The sequence below is a fragment of the Esox lucius genome, chromosome 20 (genome assembly GCF_011004845.1).
Source record: "Esox lucius isolate fEsoLuc1 chromosome 20, fEsoLuc1.pri, whole genome shotgun sequence".
Taxonomy (NCBI): domain Eukaryota; kingdom Metazoa; phylum Chordata; class Actinopteri; order Esociformes; family Esocidae; genus Esox; species Esox lucius.
Window position 1 is genome coordinate 28,833,641 of NC_047588.1, and position 16,565 is coordinate 28,850,205.

Here is a 16,565-nt window from a genome sequence, read left to right on the forward strand (position 1 = left end):
GGCCTGTTCCTTTGCAGAAAATCCAATTGATATCAGAGCCTGCATTCTGTGCCATGCAACTCTATACCTTGAAACCAGTTCCACTCCATTTGTTCATTGAATCTCTCTAATAAAGGATTTATTTAGAAATACTGGGTGTCAATTAGATATGAGACAGAAAGGAAAACCGGCAGGTTACTACGAAATATTGTGCTCTATCTTTTAATTCCATTATGTCAACCATGGTTTCTCAAATATAAATTGTTCTGGAATACCCCTCCATTGCATTACAGAGGTTTTGCATTGAGTTATTCATATTTTATTGACCTACAGTACATACCAGGGGAGGAAAATATGGTGAGATACACTACAAGAATAGCTGGTATGGTGGTGTTAGAAGACAGTAATGAATGGAGCCCAGCTAGTATGGTGTTAGAAGACAGCAATGAATGGAACCCAGCTAGTTTAGTAGAATTTGAAGACAGTAATGAATGGAGCCCAGCTGGTATGGTAGTTTGAAGACAGTAACGAATGGAGCCCAGCTAATTTATTAGAGTTTGAAGACAGTAATGAATGGAGCCCAGCTAATTTATTAGAGTTTGAAGACAGTAATGAATGGAGCCCAGCTAATTTATTAGAGTTTGAAGACAGTAATGAATGGAGCCCAGCTAATTTATTAGAGTTTGAAGACAGTAATGAATGGAGCCCAGCTAATTTATTAGAGTTTGAAGACAGTAACGAATGGAGCCCAGCTAATTTATTAGAGTTTGAAGACAGTAATGAATGCTCTGTAGTGCTGATATGATTGATACATTAAACTGAAGGGTTGGAGACCCTCTAGTCTAAGTGGTAGTGGGGACAATGCAGTCCTGTAAGCTCAGTAAAGAAGAAAAATATGCTATGTTTTTTTTTTTTTTTTTTTTAGCTTTTTACCATTTATTGAAAAAGCAGCGCATAGGTAAACTGAAAGAACTTTGTGAGAAAATAATTGATCAGACAGGGAATGTTTGATAGAGTGAGACTGTGTGTGAAGGAAAAGAGAAAAGGGTAAAATCAGTTAAATCATATAGAAAAAAATAGGCGAAGACGGCTGACCAAATCTCACCACATTAGAATATTGAGATGCATCCATAGAGATTAACTTGCTGGAATAATAGTGATTGGTGTCTTTGAGAGCAATCACTGATCACACATTTAGACCGTGGACAGCTACCAGGTGGAGATTGTATCCAATCAGTCTACACTGTACAGAGACATTTCCTGTAGTAGATCAGCGACGACCGCAAAGACAGGGAATCTATGAAATGTATTAAAAAAGGGGCTTGTCTGTGCCAGAAAAAGGCAGGAAGGGTGTTTCCTTTCATTTTCAAAGATTTTGAAGAGGTGCATCAGATTTAATTAGTTAAGATAACCTCACCCCTCACACTCCAACCGTCATCCCATCCTTGTTTCCTACACTTGCTTTGTCATTTCTAAATTCCCTTGCTTCATCCTTTACTCAACACTACACTCCTATCATCTTATATTGCACTTTCTCTGTCCCTGTGGTCCACATCCTTAGTCCCCCTATGTAAAAACACTCTACACTTTAAAACAGCCAAATAATCTTTCTATTTTCTGGTTGAACTATCCTTTTTGGGAGCATTCTGTACCAGCACATGCTATCACATGTAGATCTGAACTCCTGTAACAAATGGCTAACCATAGAAACAGAATGAATAGAAATAAAATGTCTACATGTCCTCCTAACTCAGGTTCTTCAGCTATAACACTAAAATGTGATTATATGGCAGTGATGAACAACACCTGTCCTCCAGGGTCACAATATGCTAATTACCTTCTATGGTTTCAGTACTGTCTACTGGTTTCTTGTCTTCACTTGAGCAGCCAATTCGGATCAAAAAAAGTCTACAGATTAATCAATCAGCCAGTCAACTGTCCAACCTAACAGCTAGAATGTATGTCTTCGCTGAAAATTCACTTAAGATTCCTAGGAAAATAAATCTACTGAAGGAGATGGAGAAGCTGAAACACTTCACACTTTTTGTCAATTCAGGACTGGGATTTGTGCACCGCTACTCCAATGTGAAGTCCATAGACATGGACATAGAATTAACTCAATTCAGGTTTAAGAATATGAACAAGCACCTTGCTCAAAAATTTAAATTCAACAATGCATTGTAGATGGAAGTCATTGTGGAATGTTTTCATCATGGAAGAGGTGGAGCTAGCATGGAGGACAGTTTGGCCTTTCTGGCTCTGTTGGAGTGAAAACATGCCATGGCAGTCAATCATTCAGTTACTATGACAACAGAGCCATTTCATAGGATTATTGGGGGGGGGGGGGTTGCAATTAATTAATCATAAACATGTATATTTCTTAAGACAATAGTGTTTGAAATCAGCCTTGTTGCCACAGGGGACAGAGAATCTGGTGATTGTGGCATTTAAACCCATTTTTGCAATAATACTGTTCCTATATGTGAATGTCCCCTTGGGTAACGGAGTGTCAGCCAGGCCATGTCAAGTCAGCCTTTACAGCAGCAGACATTTGGAGGACTTCTTCTCAGCATTGGTGATTTTGACCTCACGACCTGTGGGGCCCGGCTTCTTGCTGGACTTCAGTAGAATGTCTCGAGTCAAAGCCATAAAAGACTATAGAGTCATAGAGAGAAAACAAAGAGGCAGGGGTGAAGGGTTACACCAGTAGAATGGGGGATTTGGGGATATTAGGTTATATGGCACATATACCCAGTATGAAAACTACAACCATTTTCTCTAATTCATTGTGATATTCAGATAGACATGATTGTCTATTTTATACTTTCAGGTCTCATACATTTTCTAGCTTCCTTGTACTTTTAAACTGTACTTGTTTTAGCAGAAATTAAATAACATTAATTTAATATTATAATATCTGAAATAAAGTACATATCTCTTACTTCATCAACGTTGATACTGGCCTTTGCACTGGTCTCAAAAAATCTGATCCCATGATCTTTTGCCAACTGTAAACAACAAAAAACAAGGCTGACTACAGCAGGACAATGTTATATCCACAACCACCTCATGAATACAGTTTAAAAACAGCAACACTGGGGAAAGGTCAATATTATATGGTAGCTTTCTCCCAATAGCACATTTCACCAGGGCATCATGACTCCATTTGAAAGCAATATCTTTAAAAGAAATGCAAATCTAGAGGTTTACCTTTTCCCCCATCTCCTTTGATACCTTTCTCTTAGCCTCAATGTCACACTTGTTAGCGAGCAACATCCGGCTGACCCCTGCTGAAGCATTCTGCAGGGTAAAAGACAGTGAGTTGGCATCAGTCCTCAAGGTTTTACCAGCGTATCCACCTCTTTCATCAAAATCACTCTCCACATCAATCCCTTCCACTGCCCATAGCAGTGCCTCAACAAGCCCTAACAGCACAAACATAAAAACATGAAGTTAGATTTCTTTTTCAGATAAACGTTAATCAAAAAAATAAAAATAACATGACTTTATAGAATGCTGTAGGTACAGAAATGGTTTACCTACTGGAGAACTGATATTGAACAATAAGACCCATGTTAAGACCCATGTGTGAGTATTCCATTACTATAGACACTAAGTACTAGGCAGCATTCACTGAAATCAATTGTAATATCCAATGCCACTTTCAACAAGACTGCTCAACTATTACACTTATCAAGCAGCGATCAATGTGCTATTCGTTTATCACAGAACCATCGGCAATATCACGGACACCCTCATGGGTTTGGTGCTTTCACCGTTTGAATAAGCCGAGCAGTGGGCAGGAATGGAGCACAGATTTTAATGTTTCAGTAAGAACTATGCAAATAAATGAAATCTCCATAATTGTTATTGGTCTACATGAATATACTGGTACTGCAGTTGTATGCCCTTGTTATTGTGATCCATAGATAGCAATAAGAAGTCTAGCAACCAGAATAAAGTCCTGTGCAGCCACTCTGTACGCCTGCCATTACACGTTGCTTGATGTCACAGTGCATTTGGCAGATTCATGGACGCTAGCTTGTTTTTATTATGAGTTTATTTGAAGAATGTCACGGTCCATTGCCTGGAAAGTATCCATCAGTGACTCAAGAACGTAAGTTGCGCAATATATCAGGTATTCTACCAAATCTATCCTGATGTCCTGAGAAAATGCGGCCCGGTCAGATTCCTCCTAGCCTGTGTCATTCTTTTTTTCGCCTCTCTTTCAGAACACTTCGCTTTTATTTCAGTTCCCTCTCACCTCCTTGATACTCTTCATCCAGTTCTGAATGTTCTCATAGGACTTCTCATCAGTGATGTCATACACCAGGATTATCCCCTGAAAGATCCCAGGAGACATGAGTCACACATTCATTGTTCAATTTCAAATAAACCTGAATATTCTAAGCAATTTGGTACTAATGCTATAGTTTTGGTCATAAACTAACAGCAATTGGGGTTCTCTCATGTGAAAAGGTGAAGAGAGAGAAGTGGAGAAAACCCCAAGGATCACAGCTGGAGAACTGCAAAAGTTGGTTGAAACAAGTCTCCAAAACTACAGTCAGACTCCACCTACATGCAAACAATCCATTTAAAAGCCATTTGTAGAAAACATATAAACGCAAAAAAAAAATGTTAAATTGTATTACCATTTGTTTTTACTCTTTTTTCTAGCACTGACTATGCCGATAACTACTTTGAATATACTTACTATTACTCGGTTGTGTGGTTGCGGACTACCTTGAAATAAATCCACTAACCGCAAGTGGCTCTGAATAACAGCATCTACCAAATGACTAAAATATAAAGAAGCTAGATATAGCAAGAGAGACAGACTTACCATAGCTCCTCTGTAGTAGGCTGTAGTGATGGTCTTAAACCTCTCCTGTCCTGCTGTGTCCCTGGAAACACAATGCAATGGGAAACATTTGTAACTCCTTTCAAGAGCACCTCTTTGAACACCCTGGAGAAGTGTTCATTGTTGGTTGGTGACTGTTCTTTCACTACCTTTTTTCTTTCCAATGTGCAGCACCCAATTTAAAGAGTACATTTTCTATATTTTCAGTCTCAAAGCTCCCATTTCAGTGTTCCAGTATATTGTCTAATTCACACTACAGCAAAAACAAAATACACTAAGGTCACACTTGTGTTCTCACGGTAAGAAACGTGGAGACCAGTGTAAGGTCCCATCCAAAAGACGATACGCTGAACTGGGCAAAGTCCACATGGCCTTGGAGCACTGGTATCTTCATAAACCAGAGGAAAGTCCCTCTTACTGACACTCAGACTGTTTAGCTTAAGAAGTGAGCCAGCAGTAGGGGGCAGGATGGAATGCCGCGGGCCAGGGTCAGGATTGGAGAAAGGTAACCTGATCCTAGATCTGTCAAAGGGCATATTCTACCCTGGGTGTTAAATCCCAAGGAATACATGACAAGCAGACGTTTTATACAAGTTCATTAAATTCTTTATGGCTGCTTCAGATGTCCTGTATGGTTGTTTGACTACTCACTGGCCACTAAGGTTACCTGACAGATGAAACGTGGGTGAAGCCATAAACCAACGGCTTTGCCTGAACAGTCAACATCTCACTTTACTCAGTGACCGAAGTGTTGCATAGCGGGTTGCGCGCCTTTAACCTAACAATATGATTCAAAAAGCCAACTTTCATTCCTTTGGTCATGTACTACAATCAGTGTGCGGTGTACCTTTGAGAGACATTTGGACAGTATACCTATCGTACACTGTGGTTTTGGAGCATAGGGAGGTTCCTCTTTCCACTGAAAAAGTGAAGTAGACAAATCCAAAGCATGCAGGAGTTAAAAGATTAACTGTCTATTGATTCCTTTACGATCATAAAATTCTGAGGACAGTGAATACTGACGGGCCATTTAATTCATATTTGCCTGAAGCATCATATCTTACCAGACTTGCAGCTTGACTTTCTTTCCCTCTACATCTATCGTCTTCACTTTAAAGTCGATCCCTGCAGAGAGGATGGGGGGGTCAACAGGAAGGGAGGACAAAGAGTTAAGCTTACCCAAATACAAGTACACCCTCTCTGACAGAGAGACAGAGCTCCGATCTGGCATAGCAGCAAATATAGGTCATGCCAATTAAACCCTTTTACCATGCATAAAGGCGGGTGAGACAGGCATTCTCAGTTCACCACACTTTTAGGGGGATAGTTAAGTCTGTGCCGCGGCCCCTCTATCTCAGCTATTCTGCTGTGTTGTACCAGAAACACACGCGTGTGCACACACACACTCTGGGTTTGTTATTCTCTGGGTTTCTTGGAGGACAGGGACGGACAGGGAGAAAGCAAAGAGGGGCGTCTTCAGCTGTGAATGCCAAGGGAGGACAACCATTCTTCAGAGAATGAGAGACTGAAGAGATATAAGCAACAGGAGGAATGGGGGGTTGGTAGTTAGAGAGAAGGGATAGAGGCAACGTCAACATTTTAGGGTATTTTGAGATAGCATATTAAGAAAGGCAGAAAGAGAGACATGTATAGACATGAACATCACAGAACTGGAAACGTGAGAAATAGAGGAGTGAACCTAATGAAAAGGTGGAATTACGCAGCAACTTAAATAAGACGGGTGTGTGAGCAATTAAAAATGTAAATGTTGCATATATTTTTTTTGGCTGATCTAAAAGTAGGCTAAAACCTAGTAATTCGGACATCGTCTGGCCACATACCGATGGTTGATATGTAGGTTGAGTTGAAGTTATCCTCAGCAAATCGAATAATCAGACATGTTTTGCCAACTCCACTATCTCCAATGAGTAGCAACTTGAAAAGGAAGTCGTACTTCTTCGCCATAATTCGTTTTTTATGTAAATGATAAAAACTGTCTTTAGTGTATAAATCCAAAGGTACAGTTGCCTATCCTTAATGTTTCAAAATATTAGTCAGTATACACAAAGGTCAAAGTTACACTCATTTTTCCTGCAGTATATATGCCGCTTCGCTTGTTTTTCCCTTCACCGGTAAATTCCGATCTTCCCGAAAAAAAGAAATAAGAACACACACAGAAGTTAAAAACGAAAGTTCGAACAACCGATGTTGCTTCACTCCAACGGCTATCAAAGTCTATAGTGCCATAAAGCCTTATTAATCCAATGAATCCACTTATCGAGATTAAAAAATCCTATATTATTTTCGTCAAAAGTCCGATCAACATACGTCCATTCCACACAGACCGTGCTACGTTTCCGACCCAAACTTTCTCCTGCCCTACAGTGCAAGTTCCCGTAGGATTCAGACCTCACCCGCAAGGCTTTTAAATCCAGATGCGCAACATCGCGAGACTTCCGGGAACACTTGCGAAACAGACCAATATGACACTCCAGACTTTGGGGTTTCGCCTGGTTTCAGAAGCCAATATGAAGTGGATAAAATGTCTTGAGTGTTTTATTTTCTCGATATCTAAATGCAAAACCTGTTCAGTGCACCAAATTCCAGCGAATGTTTATAGGTATATTTCACTCAGGTGAAACCAGGTGAAATAGCAAATTAAAAACCTTTTTATTGTCAACATGACTTTGTATTAAAGAGGTGAATGATTGTATGTACATGCGCAGTTTGGAACGATGGTCATAGCTAGTTAACCGCGTAAAGTGTGATCAGAGATTTCAGTGGGAGAAGCACGTTATCTTCGTAAAATAATATCTTAGACCTATCTCTCAGACACTACATCTTTCAGATACCTCTCTAACCTACAGTGACCGAACCTGTTTAGCCCTGCGAGACGATTTAGATTTTTTTTAAAAGCTATGAAAAATCTTATAAGCACAACAATAAGTAAGCATAACTCACTAGAACAAATACACAACATAAATCACTGGAAACTTGCCCTTCTGTACTGCCACCGACTGTAGTTTTCCTCTCAGGCCCCTCAACCACCAGTAGTTGAGCTGTTCACATCTTCAGGCTATCGTAACTTCCCCTCCTCAGCACAGGAGATTGCAAGGTTCCATGCTTTCCCTTATTCTACACAATGACTGTAACTCTACCTGTCAAACTACTGAAGTTTGCAGTATGACAACAGGTCGCTCTCATCAAAACGTTTCAAAGTGCAAACACAAGGTTGACCACCAGGTGGCTTGTTGCCGCTGCAACCAATGCCGGCCCTAGCCTTTTGGGGCCCCCAAGCAAGATTTGATTTGGGGGGCCCCCTCTCCCCTAGTGGTCCAGGGCTCACTTGCAGTCTGGGACCCCCTAACAGTCGGTGGCTCTAAGCGCCCGCTTATGTTGCTTATGCCTATGGCCGGCCCTGGTTGCAACAATCTAGAAATCAACACAGTCAAACCCTTGGGATTGTTGGAGACATTTGGCAACTCAAGACTAAAACCAACTACTAATTGCCACCTGTACATGTTGTATGTATGAGGGGCAGAAGAAGAGAAAATGCCTACTGCGTAGATATTGTGTGCAATGTCACAATATTTTCATTGTGCAGAATGACGTTATGTTATTCAGTGCATTTGATGAATAAAAGTCTTTGACATAGTAATTACAAACATTAATCCATATCATTTGACACTACGTCAATCATGTAACCACATTTGAATCAAAGTAATGTAGGTTTCAAACAAATGTATATTATAAAGCCCTTTTTACATCAACAGTTGTCAAAAAGTGCCTTTGAAGACCCCCAGCCTATATAGTAATTAAAGTAACAGAGTGAAAACTTATGCTTTTATTAACAGAGTGAAAACGTATGCTTTTATTTTGGTTGTAAAAATGCAGTGTTGTGATTCGGTAGAAAAAGTTTGACCTCACAAACATGGCCTCTTTTTTTCCTCTAGTTCTTGACACGTAATGGCGAGGGAAACACTTCCGGCCCCTGCAATTCAGCCCCGTTCATATATTAAAAGTCAACTTCCGGTGGGACCTTCTTTTCGGCGATCGCTACGAACTCGCCAACATGCCAGTAAGTCCGCACATCTAATCTTCACTTCAAATGAGTACATTTATTTTACAAAGGACAGGACCACATCAAGCAATGCACTGCAATGTTTTAAGTATTTCTACTTGGTTACTACCGGATAATTCCAATCGATCTAGATTTAAATATAAAATACTAAACTGCGTGCCACGCGCGTGCTATAGACTGCTGAATTGACAACATGGCGGCGTACAGTACATGTAAGAGAAAGCATGTACTGAAATGGGTTTAACTTTTTGATTGTTTATAATATTACTGACTGCGACCTTACATAATGGTCTTTAGCTAGATACATTTTCGTATTGGGGAACATTATTGATAGTGAGCCAACGTTGTTTCCCCTAAAACTAGTAACAATCTAGTAACTACGACTTGCTGCAGTTGTCCTTACTAGCCAGGACTCAAGTAGCTTAGACTAGGCGATATGGACAGAAATGTTTGTCATTTATAAGTATACAGTAATGGCTAAGCGCGTGAGATAAATACTAAAATATTCATCCACTACCAGCCATTCTGATTAAAACATTCAATTTCAAACTCATATTTTTATAGGCTGCTTTTTGTGATTAACAAAATCTGAAAAACGTTAGCATATCAGGTCTTGCCTAGAGGTAGGCCAGCTACGGATGATACTATCTTGCAACTCCTGCATGGACATTGTTACTCTGTCAGTTGGACTTCTTCTTCTAAGATTGCCACTCTCTGTTTTTTCATTTTCCTTCAGCTCGCAAAGGACCTGTTGCACCCATCCTCAGAGGAGGAGAAGAGGAGTCACAAGAAGAAGCGTCTTGTACAAAGCCCTAATTCCTATTTCATGGATGTCAAATGTCCAGGTTAGTGTCTCCCCGTGGCCCATCTTGAAGTTGTTGCTTAATAACTGGATATCAGAGTCTTTATTAGGAAGTCCAAATGGACTAGACCGTGTTAATGCCCCTGCTTGAATCAGCACTTGCACGGTACGGGTGATGCAGTAGTCATGTCACTGTAGCTCAAGTAGTAGCTGTTTGACTGTTGCATTTTGTTTAAATCCTTAAGTAACAGTTCAATAACTAAGAAATGCTTGATGATTAGTCGGTATGTCTAAGGTTAAAACTAATGTGAAACATTTGAGGCTCGCTGATGGGTTTTAAGGAACACTGGAGTCAACTTATTTCTAGTGTGATGTGTGGTTGTTTACCATTTTGCCTTTGTGTTGCCCGTTCATTGTCTCCATAGTGAATGAGGTGTCTACCAAGGCAAACAGTAACCTTGTTGGTTGTCTGTGTTTAAAAGTAGTCTTCACCGATTCCTTTAAACTGCAACTACAAGAACACGACAGATAATTTGTGATAATCGGTTCCGAACGCGAGTAATTTAAGTAATAAGTAATAAGTTAAATTGCGAGGGGTTTTTGAAGTCAGTTTTAACGCTGTTAAACTCTGAATGTTTTCGACCTGTGTGTGATTGTCTACAGGATGCTATAAGATAACGACAGTTTTCAGTCACGCCCAGACAGTCGTGCTGTGTGTTGGATGCTCCACAGTCCTGTGTCAACCTACGGGGGGGAAAGCACGCCTCACAGAAGGTAATATACAAACATCCACACACTATTCAGGGTGGACAAACACCGAAGAATAAGTTGTTTTGCCTTTGTGTTGCCCATTCATTGTCCCCCGGGTGAATGGGTGTCAAACAAGGCATACAGTAACCTTGTGGTTGTCTACATTTGTGAGGAGTCTCCACAGACTCCTTTCAATAACTACAGCTGCAAGAACATGTGCTACCAACAGACAGGATGGAAATGTCCATTGATCAAATGTATTTTAAGAGACTCTTTTTACATCAGCAGTTATCACAAGGTGCTTATACAGACACCCAGTCTACAACCCCAAAGTGAAAGCCACAACAAGAATTGATGCACAGCAGCTAGGAACAACTCCCTAGTTGGGTCAGAACCTAGTAAGTTAGAGAAGAGCCAGACTGAGTTCACAGCTCTCTTCTGGCTGTGCGGGGTAGAGATCATAAGAGTAAATAACCTAAAGCCACAAATATTTGGTAGAGCTGAAAATGCACTACTTCTGTCACTCAAAAACAACAAACCAAAATTCTCCCCTCATTATTCCCACTCACAAGATGGAATGAACCTGCATGTCAAGAACCTAACCTTGACCATTGAGCTGGTATACTGTTGTTGGACTTCAAAGAAAGCATTCCCTCTGACTGCAATACCTGACAGCGGTGGCTGTTGGTTAGCAGTGCCCTTATGCTAAAATTGTATTGTAAAAAAGGCCCCAATGGAGGCAGGGTCGGCCATGGATGAAAGCCCAGAAGCTGCTGGAAGTGATGTTGGAGGGCCAGTAGAGGGTACTCTTCCGTCTGGCTTATAGATCATGTCCCGGTGCCCCAGGGCAGAGACGGGGACAATGCCCTGTGTGTAGGGTTCCACCTTTTGGAGTGGGCCAATGTGTCCATGTGCTTTTTAATCAAGTTGAATGCATTTGATCTGTTTTTTGACAACTTCATTTTCACAAGGCTTTCTCCCCTGAGATTTAAAATGGCAACAAGTTGCAGGGTGCATGCAGTTGCCAGGGGACAGTCTTGTTTGCTAACACTGATAGTTCGGCGTTATACTGTTTCCTGTATTAGAAGTCTGGGTTGGTCAAATATTGTTGTAGTGTTAATAATTGATGGCCCTTGGCAAACAAGGTGTTCTTGTGAATATTTGTAAAACACATTTGTAATGCATTGCATGATGCTTTTCACGTCTTTCTACCTTGTGGCTAGTGAGAGAGGGTCCTCCCCTTTCATTTACTTTAGCATTCTACTGCAGAACAGGGGCGTCCACATTCCTCAGTTATATAGACATGGAGGAAAGTAGTTTGCTGAACAAGTTGAAAGCGGGCAGCAGATAGCATAGTGACCATTCCTCCGACCATTAACCAAAGGATCACAAGATTGAATTCCCTTTATAGTCTAGGTCAAACCTGTTGTTCTGTACTAGTTGCTCTGGATCTTGTAAATGACACAAGGCCATGTTTGTTTTAGTCATTACCTTAGCCAGAAGCTTCTGGGCTTTCATCCATGGCCGACCCTGCCTCCATTGGGGCCTTTTTTACAATACAATTTTAGTATCTGGTCTTGATAATAGTTGGATCCCCTGATTCTCCTTACAGAAGTGTGTTGTCTATAATAGTCTCACAGCCACATGGTGATGTGCTGATTAGATAGGTCTGCTACCAGAACTAACTCCTTTTTCCTTCTGTTACCCAGGATGCTCATTCAGGAGAAAACAGCACTAGTCTCTAAATGGACCTTGTCGGACAGAGAGACAGGATTGGATGACAGGTTTTGCAGTGACCCTGCTCAGGAAGTTGCTACACAAGGAAAAAAGGAAACGTTGAACTGATGAGGGAAATGTATGCTATGGTGTTGAGCTTCGCTGTAATGACCGCTGTAACGCCAGTACTCCGCCTGTCTCTCATTTATTAAAGTTTAGTTTTTTTCGTTAAAGAATCCTGTGTACTAGTCTTTGATTAAGGTTAAAAACACATGAGTCATGAGAAAAGAGAAAGCTGGCATAGTAATGTAACCAACTGAGCATCTCAAATATAAGTAAATTCCATGTGAACACTGTCAGATAATTCTCCTACTAGAACCGGGCCATATCCAACATTTTAACAGACTAATGCAAAACCCAAACAAAAGTTTAAAATGTTTTTATCACGGCTAGTTGCCACTTCCAGGTTAATGTTAGCATGCAGTCCAGTTGTTATGGTAGGCTCCAGAGCCAGCTCCGTCTGCGGAGGGTCCGTTCTGTGGCGGAAGACGAGGGTCTGATCCATGGGGAGAAATGCACCATGCTGTGGTCCACTGAAAAGCAAATCAAGCACAAGCTAACATTTAGCTGCCTGATACTGTTCCAACTTCATGGCTTTGAAGCATTAAAACATTTGTCTTGTTTTTATAGTACTATAATTATAGGCCTCATGAACATGCGCCCAGAACCAAACTGAATATGGCGCGCTCCCCAAGGACACACAACGCTCCACTGGACAAATCTTGCACCTTGCATATTTTTCAGTCATCTATAAATGCCACTGTTTTTGGTTTTATTTCTTTTGTATAAATTGTTGCACTAGCGGGCCAGAATAAATTCCTTGTTTGTTGTGAAACTTGGAAATAAAACACTTCCTGAATCTGGTTCAGATGCCTAATTTGTGGGCCACAGAAAGCCTTTTGCCTGGCCCTCACAAAATAACCAGCCTTCCCGGTAAAATTATGTTGACGCATCCCATGAGTATTAACCAAAGCAGGACTCCAGGACTAAACCAACATGTAGACAATTGGAAAAATCCCTAGGGGAATGAGCTGGTCAGTCAACCATGTATTCATTGCATTGTGGTGTAAAAGAACATGCACTGACCTGTGTTGTGTGTGATTGGGTACTGGCTGACCACAGGGCCTCTCTGCATGTTGGATTTGTACACTGAAACATACATTCAGAGGTTTTAGTAACTACAGTACAACGAAACTGCACAGGAGACATCAAGTGACTGGTAAGTGAATTATATTGGCAGGGGTAATTAGTTACCTATGAATAAGGCAGCTGTAACGGCCACAACTGCAAACACAGCAAAGACTAGGATGGACTGGATGTGAAGGAGCTGAGTCCAGGAGGACTGGCGACCAATCAAATCTGTGTATACGGTGGGGAGCGGATTGTAAGACTGTTCTCATTGACGGCTATGTAGGTAAAGGATGTGTGATTCTCACCTACAGGTGCTGGTCATGAAATTAGAATATCATCAAAAAGTTTATTTCAGTAATTCCATTCAAAAAGTGAAACTTGTACATTATTTTCATTCATTGCACACAGACTGATATTTCAAATGTTTATTTCTTTTAATTGTGATGATTATAACAGACAACTAATAAAAATCCCAAGTTCAGTATCTCTGAAAACTTGAATATTACTTAAGACCAATACAAAAAAAGGTTTTTAGAAATGTTGGTCAACTGAAAAGTATGAACATGAAAAGTATGAGCATGTACAGCACTCAATACTTAGTTGGGGCTCCTTTTGCCTGAATTACTGCAGCAATGCGGCGTGGCATAGAGTCGATCAGTCTGTGGCACTGCTCAGGTGTTATGAGAGCCCAGGTTGCTCTGATAGTGGCCTTCAGCTCTTCTACATTGTTGGGTCTGGCGTATCGCATCTTCCTCTTCACAATACCCCATAGTTTTTTCTATAGGGTTAAGGTCAGGCAAGTTTGCTGGCCAATTAAGAACAGGGATACCATGGTCCTTAAACCAGGTACTGGTAGCTTTGGCACTGTGTGCAGGTGCCAAGTCCTGTTGGAAAATGAAATCTGCATCTCCATAAAGTTGGTCAGCAGCAGGAAGCATGAAGTGCCCAAAACTTCCTGGTTGACGGCTGCGTTGACCTCAGAAAACACAGTGGACCAACACCAGCAGATGACATGGCACCCCAAACCATCACTAACTGTGGAAACTTTACACTGGACCTCAAGCAATGTGGATTCTGTGCCTCTCCTCTCTTCCTCCAGACTCTGGGACCTTGATTTCCAAAGGAAATGCTAAACTTACTTTCATCAGAGAACATAACTTTGGACCACTCAGCAGCAGTCCAGTCCTTTTTGTCATTAGCCCAGGCGAGACACTTCTGACGCTGTGTCTTGTTCAAGAGTGGCTTGACATAAGGAATGCGACAGCTGAAACCCATGTCTTGAATACGTCTGTGCACGGTGGTTCTTGAAGCACTGACTCCAGCTGCAGTCCACTCTGTGAATCTCCCCCACATTTTTGAATGGGTTTTGTTTCACAATCCTCTCCAGGGTATGGTTATTCCTAATGCTTGTACACTTTTTTCTACTACATCTTTTCCTTCCCTTTGCCTCTCTATTAACGTGCTTAATAGAGCTCTGTGAACAGCCAGCCTCTTTAGCAATGACCTTTTGTGTCTTGCCCTCCTTGTGCAAGGTGTCAATGGTCATCTTTTGGACAGCTGTCAAGTCAGCAGTCTTCCCCATGATTGTGTAGCCTACAGAACTAGACTGGGAAACCATTTAAAGGCCTTTGCAGGTGTTTTGGGTTAATTCGCTGATTAGAGTGTGGCACCAGGTGTCTTCAATATTGAACCTTTTCACAATATTCTGAATTTGGGGTTTTCATTAGTAGTTGTCATAATCATCAAAATTTTAATAAATAAACACTTGAAATATATCAGTCTGTGTGGAATGAATGTATACATTATACAAGTTTCACCTTTTGAATGGAATTACTGAAAAAAATCAACTTTTTGATGATATTCTAATTTTATGACCAGCACCTGTATATCCACCCCAGTGTCTGCTTCTCATCTACAGTATATATCCACCCCAGTGTCTGCTTCTCACCTATCTCCACCGCAGTGTCTGCTTCTCACCTATCTCCACCGCAGTGTCTGCTTCTCACCTATCTCCACCGCAGTGTCTGCTTCTCACCTATCTCCACCGCAGTGTCTGCTTCTCACCTATCTCCACCCCAGTGTCTGCTTCTCACCTATCTCCACCTCAGTGTCTGCTTCTCACCTATCTCCACCTCAGTGTCTGCTTCTCACCTATCTCCACCCCAGTGTCTGCTTCTCACCTATCTCCACCTCAGTGTCTGCTTCTCACCTATCTCCACCTCAGTGTCTGCTTCTCACCTATCTCCACCTCAGTGTCTGCTTCTCACCTATCTCCACCTCAGTGTTTGCTTCTCACCTATCTCCACCCCAGTGTCTGCTTCTCACCTATCTCCACCCCAGTGTCTGCTTCTCACCTATCTCCACCGCAGTGTCTGCTCTGACGAACACTGTGACGACTTCCGTCTGTGGGGTCAGGCGGCTGTACAGGGTGATGTTGGCAGGAGGGAGCAAGGCCTGGCCTTTGACCCATGATGTCATGGTGACAGAAAACACTCGATGTCCATCTGATTGGACGCGCTCAGATGTCTGAACTGCAGTACTGTCAGAGTGGACCTGAACACAGCATGGAGACAGAAGAGAGACCACTATGGACTTCCCTATCCTTTCAAAGCACCACGCATTGTATAAGATGGGAGTGAAAATACCTATTCTAAAGGTCATGACCCACCTCTAGGGTAGACAGCAAATCCTTGGTGCCCAGCACAGAGAACTCTGCCTTGGGATGCCGGACAGAGAGAACCAGGGAAGACACTGGGCAGTGGAACGCAGGCAGGTATGGCAACTGGACCCGATGACCGGTGAGAGGGAACATAGGGACTTCAGACTGGCCCCTCAGAGATGCAGACAGAGAGATGGAGAGAGAGAGGGAGGAGAGGAGATGCAGGACAGAGGTGGACTGGGGAGACACAGAGATTCTGCAGCTGTATTCACCTGAGAGAGAAAGAGTCAAACGTGGGCAACAGATTATAAAGTGTAGTATTTAAAAAGCACGAGCCAATGGACGAAGAGTCCTGCGTACCACTGTCCAGGTCATAGTGAGGTGTGGTGATAAATATGGTCTGCAGTGTGTTGAGCTGGAGGTAGGGGGCGATGAAGTGCAGTAAACACAGCAACTCTGTCTCTGGCTTCAGCTTCTCTATGGCCTCCCTCTGGGACAAGCTACACTGGGCTGAGATGGAGAGAGA

At 41.8% G+C, this 16,565-nt stretch overlaps 3 protein-coding genes and 2 non-coding genes across 6 annotated transcripts in view; 3 read left to right on the forward strand and 2 right to left on the reverse strand.

Annotated features, from left to right (window-relative positions):
* Positions 1–282: 282 nt before the first annotated feature.
* rab13 (RAB13, member RAS oncogene family) lies at positions 283–7,245 on the reverse strand. Its single transcript, XM_010894397.5, has 7 exons — positions 6,682–7,245; positions 5,905–5,965; positions 4,823–4,883; positions 4,244–4,321; positions 3,190–3,279; positions 2,922–2,987; positions 283–2,634 (listed from the first exon to the last, which is right to left on the reverse strand). Exons 1-7 carry the CDS (start codon positions 6,803–6,805, stop codon positions 2,515–2,517), a joined length of 600 nt encoding a protein of 199 aa, XP_010892699.2. The 5' UTR covers positions 6,806–7,245; the 3' UTR covers positions 283–2,514.
* Positions 7,246–8,023: 778 nt separating this feature from the next.
* On the forward strand, positions 8,024–12,425 carry rps27.2 (ribosomal protein S27). The gene is made up of 5 exons (XM_020041463.3): positions 8,024–8,033; positions 8,815–8,918; positions 9,658–9,766; positions 10,387–10,497; positions 12,183–12,425. Exons 1-5 carry the CDS (start codon positions 8,024–8,026, stop codon positions 12,209–12,211), a joined length of 363 nt encoding a protein of 120 aa, XP_019897022.2. The 3' UTR covers positions 12,212–12,425.
* On the forward strand, positions 10,116–10,248 carry LOC114829813. The gene has a single exon (XR_003777661.1). It is a non-coding gene; the product is annotated as a small nucleolar RNA SNORA13 (small nucleolar RNA).
* Positions 10,558–10,691, forward strand: LOC114829812. The gene has a single exon (XR_003777660.1). It is a non-coding gene; the product is annotated as a small nucleolar RNA SNORA13 (small nucleolar RNA).
* The window catches only part of LOC105024486 (nuclear pore membrane glycoprotein 210), a 34,126-nt gene continuing 29,795 nt past the window's right edge, over positions 12,235–16,565 (reverse strand). The window contains exons 35-40 of one of the 2 annotated variants that reach the window (XM_029115903.2): positions 16,400–16,549; positions 16,049–16,311; positions 15,735–15,933; positions 13,504–13,608; positions 13,336–13,398; positions 12,235–12,782 (exon numbers count right to left, since the gene is read on the reverse strand). In XM_029115903.2, the coding sequence (XP_028971736.2) occupies positions 12,682–12,782; positions 13,336–13,398; positions 13,504–13,608; positions 15,735–15,933; positions 16,049–16,311; positions 16,400–16,549 (881 nt within the window). In that variant the 3' untranslated portion in view covers positions 12,235–12,681. The remainder of the gene's footprint in view (positions 12,783–13,335; positions 13,399–13,503; positions 13,609–15,734; positions 15,934–16,048; positions 16,312–16,399; positions 16,550–16,565) is intronic. The other variant, XM_029115904.2, reaches the window with a different exon arrangement.

Excerpts from the sequence above, each read along its gene's own strand:
- rab13 (XM_010894397.5), bottom strand. The coding sequence starts at position 6,805 with ATGGCGAAGAAGTACGACTTCCTTTTCAAGTTGCTACTCATTGGAGAT. Across the intron at positions 4,884-5,904 it reads AAAGTCAAGCTGCAAGTCTG|GGACACAGCAGGACAGGAGA; the intron begins GTAAGATATGAT and ends TTGTGTTTCCAG. Across the intron at positions 4,322-4,822 it reads CCTACTACAGAGGAGCTATG|GGGATAATCCTGGTGTATGA; the intron begins GTAAGTCTGTCT and ends GGGATCTTTCAG.
- rps27.2 (XM_020041463.3), top strand. Across the intron at positions 8,919-9,657 it reads ACGAACTCGCCAACATGCCA|CTCGCAAAGGACCTGTTGCA; the intron begins GTAAGTCCGCAC and ends ATTTTCCTTCAG. Across the intron at positions 9,767-10,386 it reads CATGGATGTCAAATGTCCAG|GATGCTATAAGATAACGACA; the intron begins GTTAGTGTCTCC and ends GATTGTCTACAG.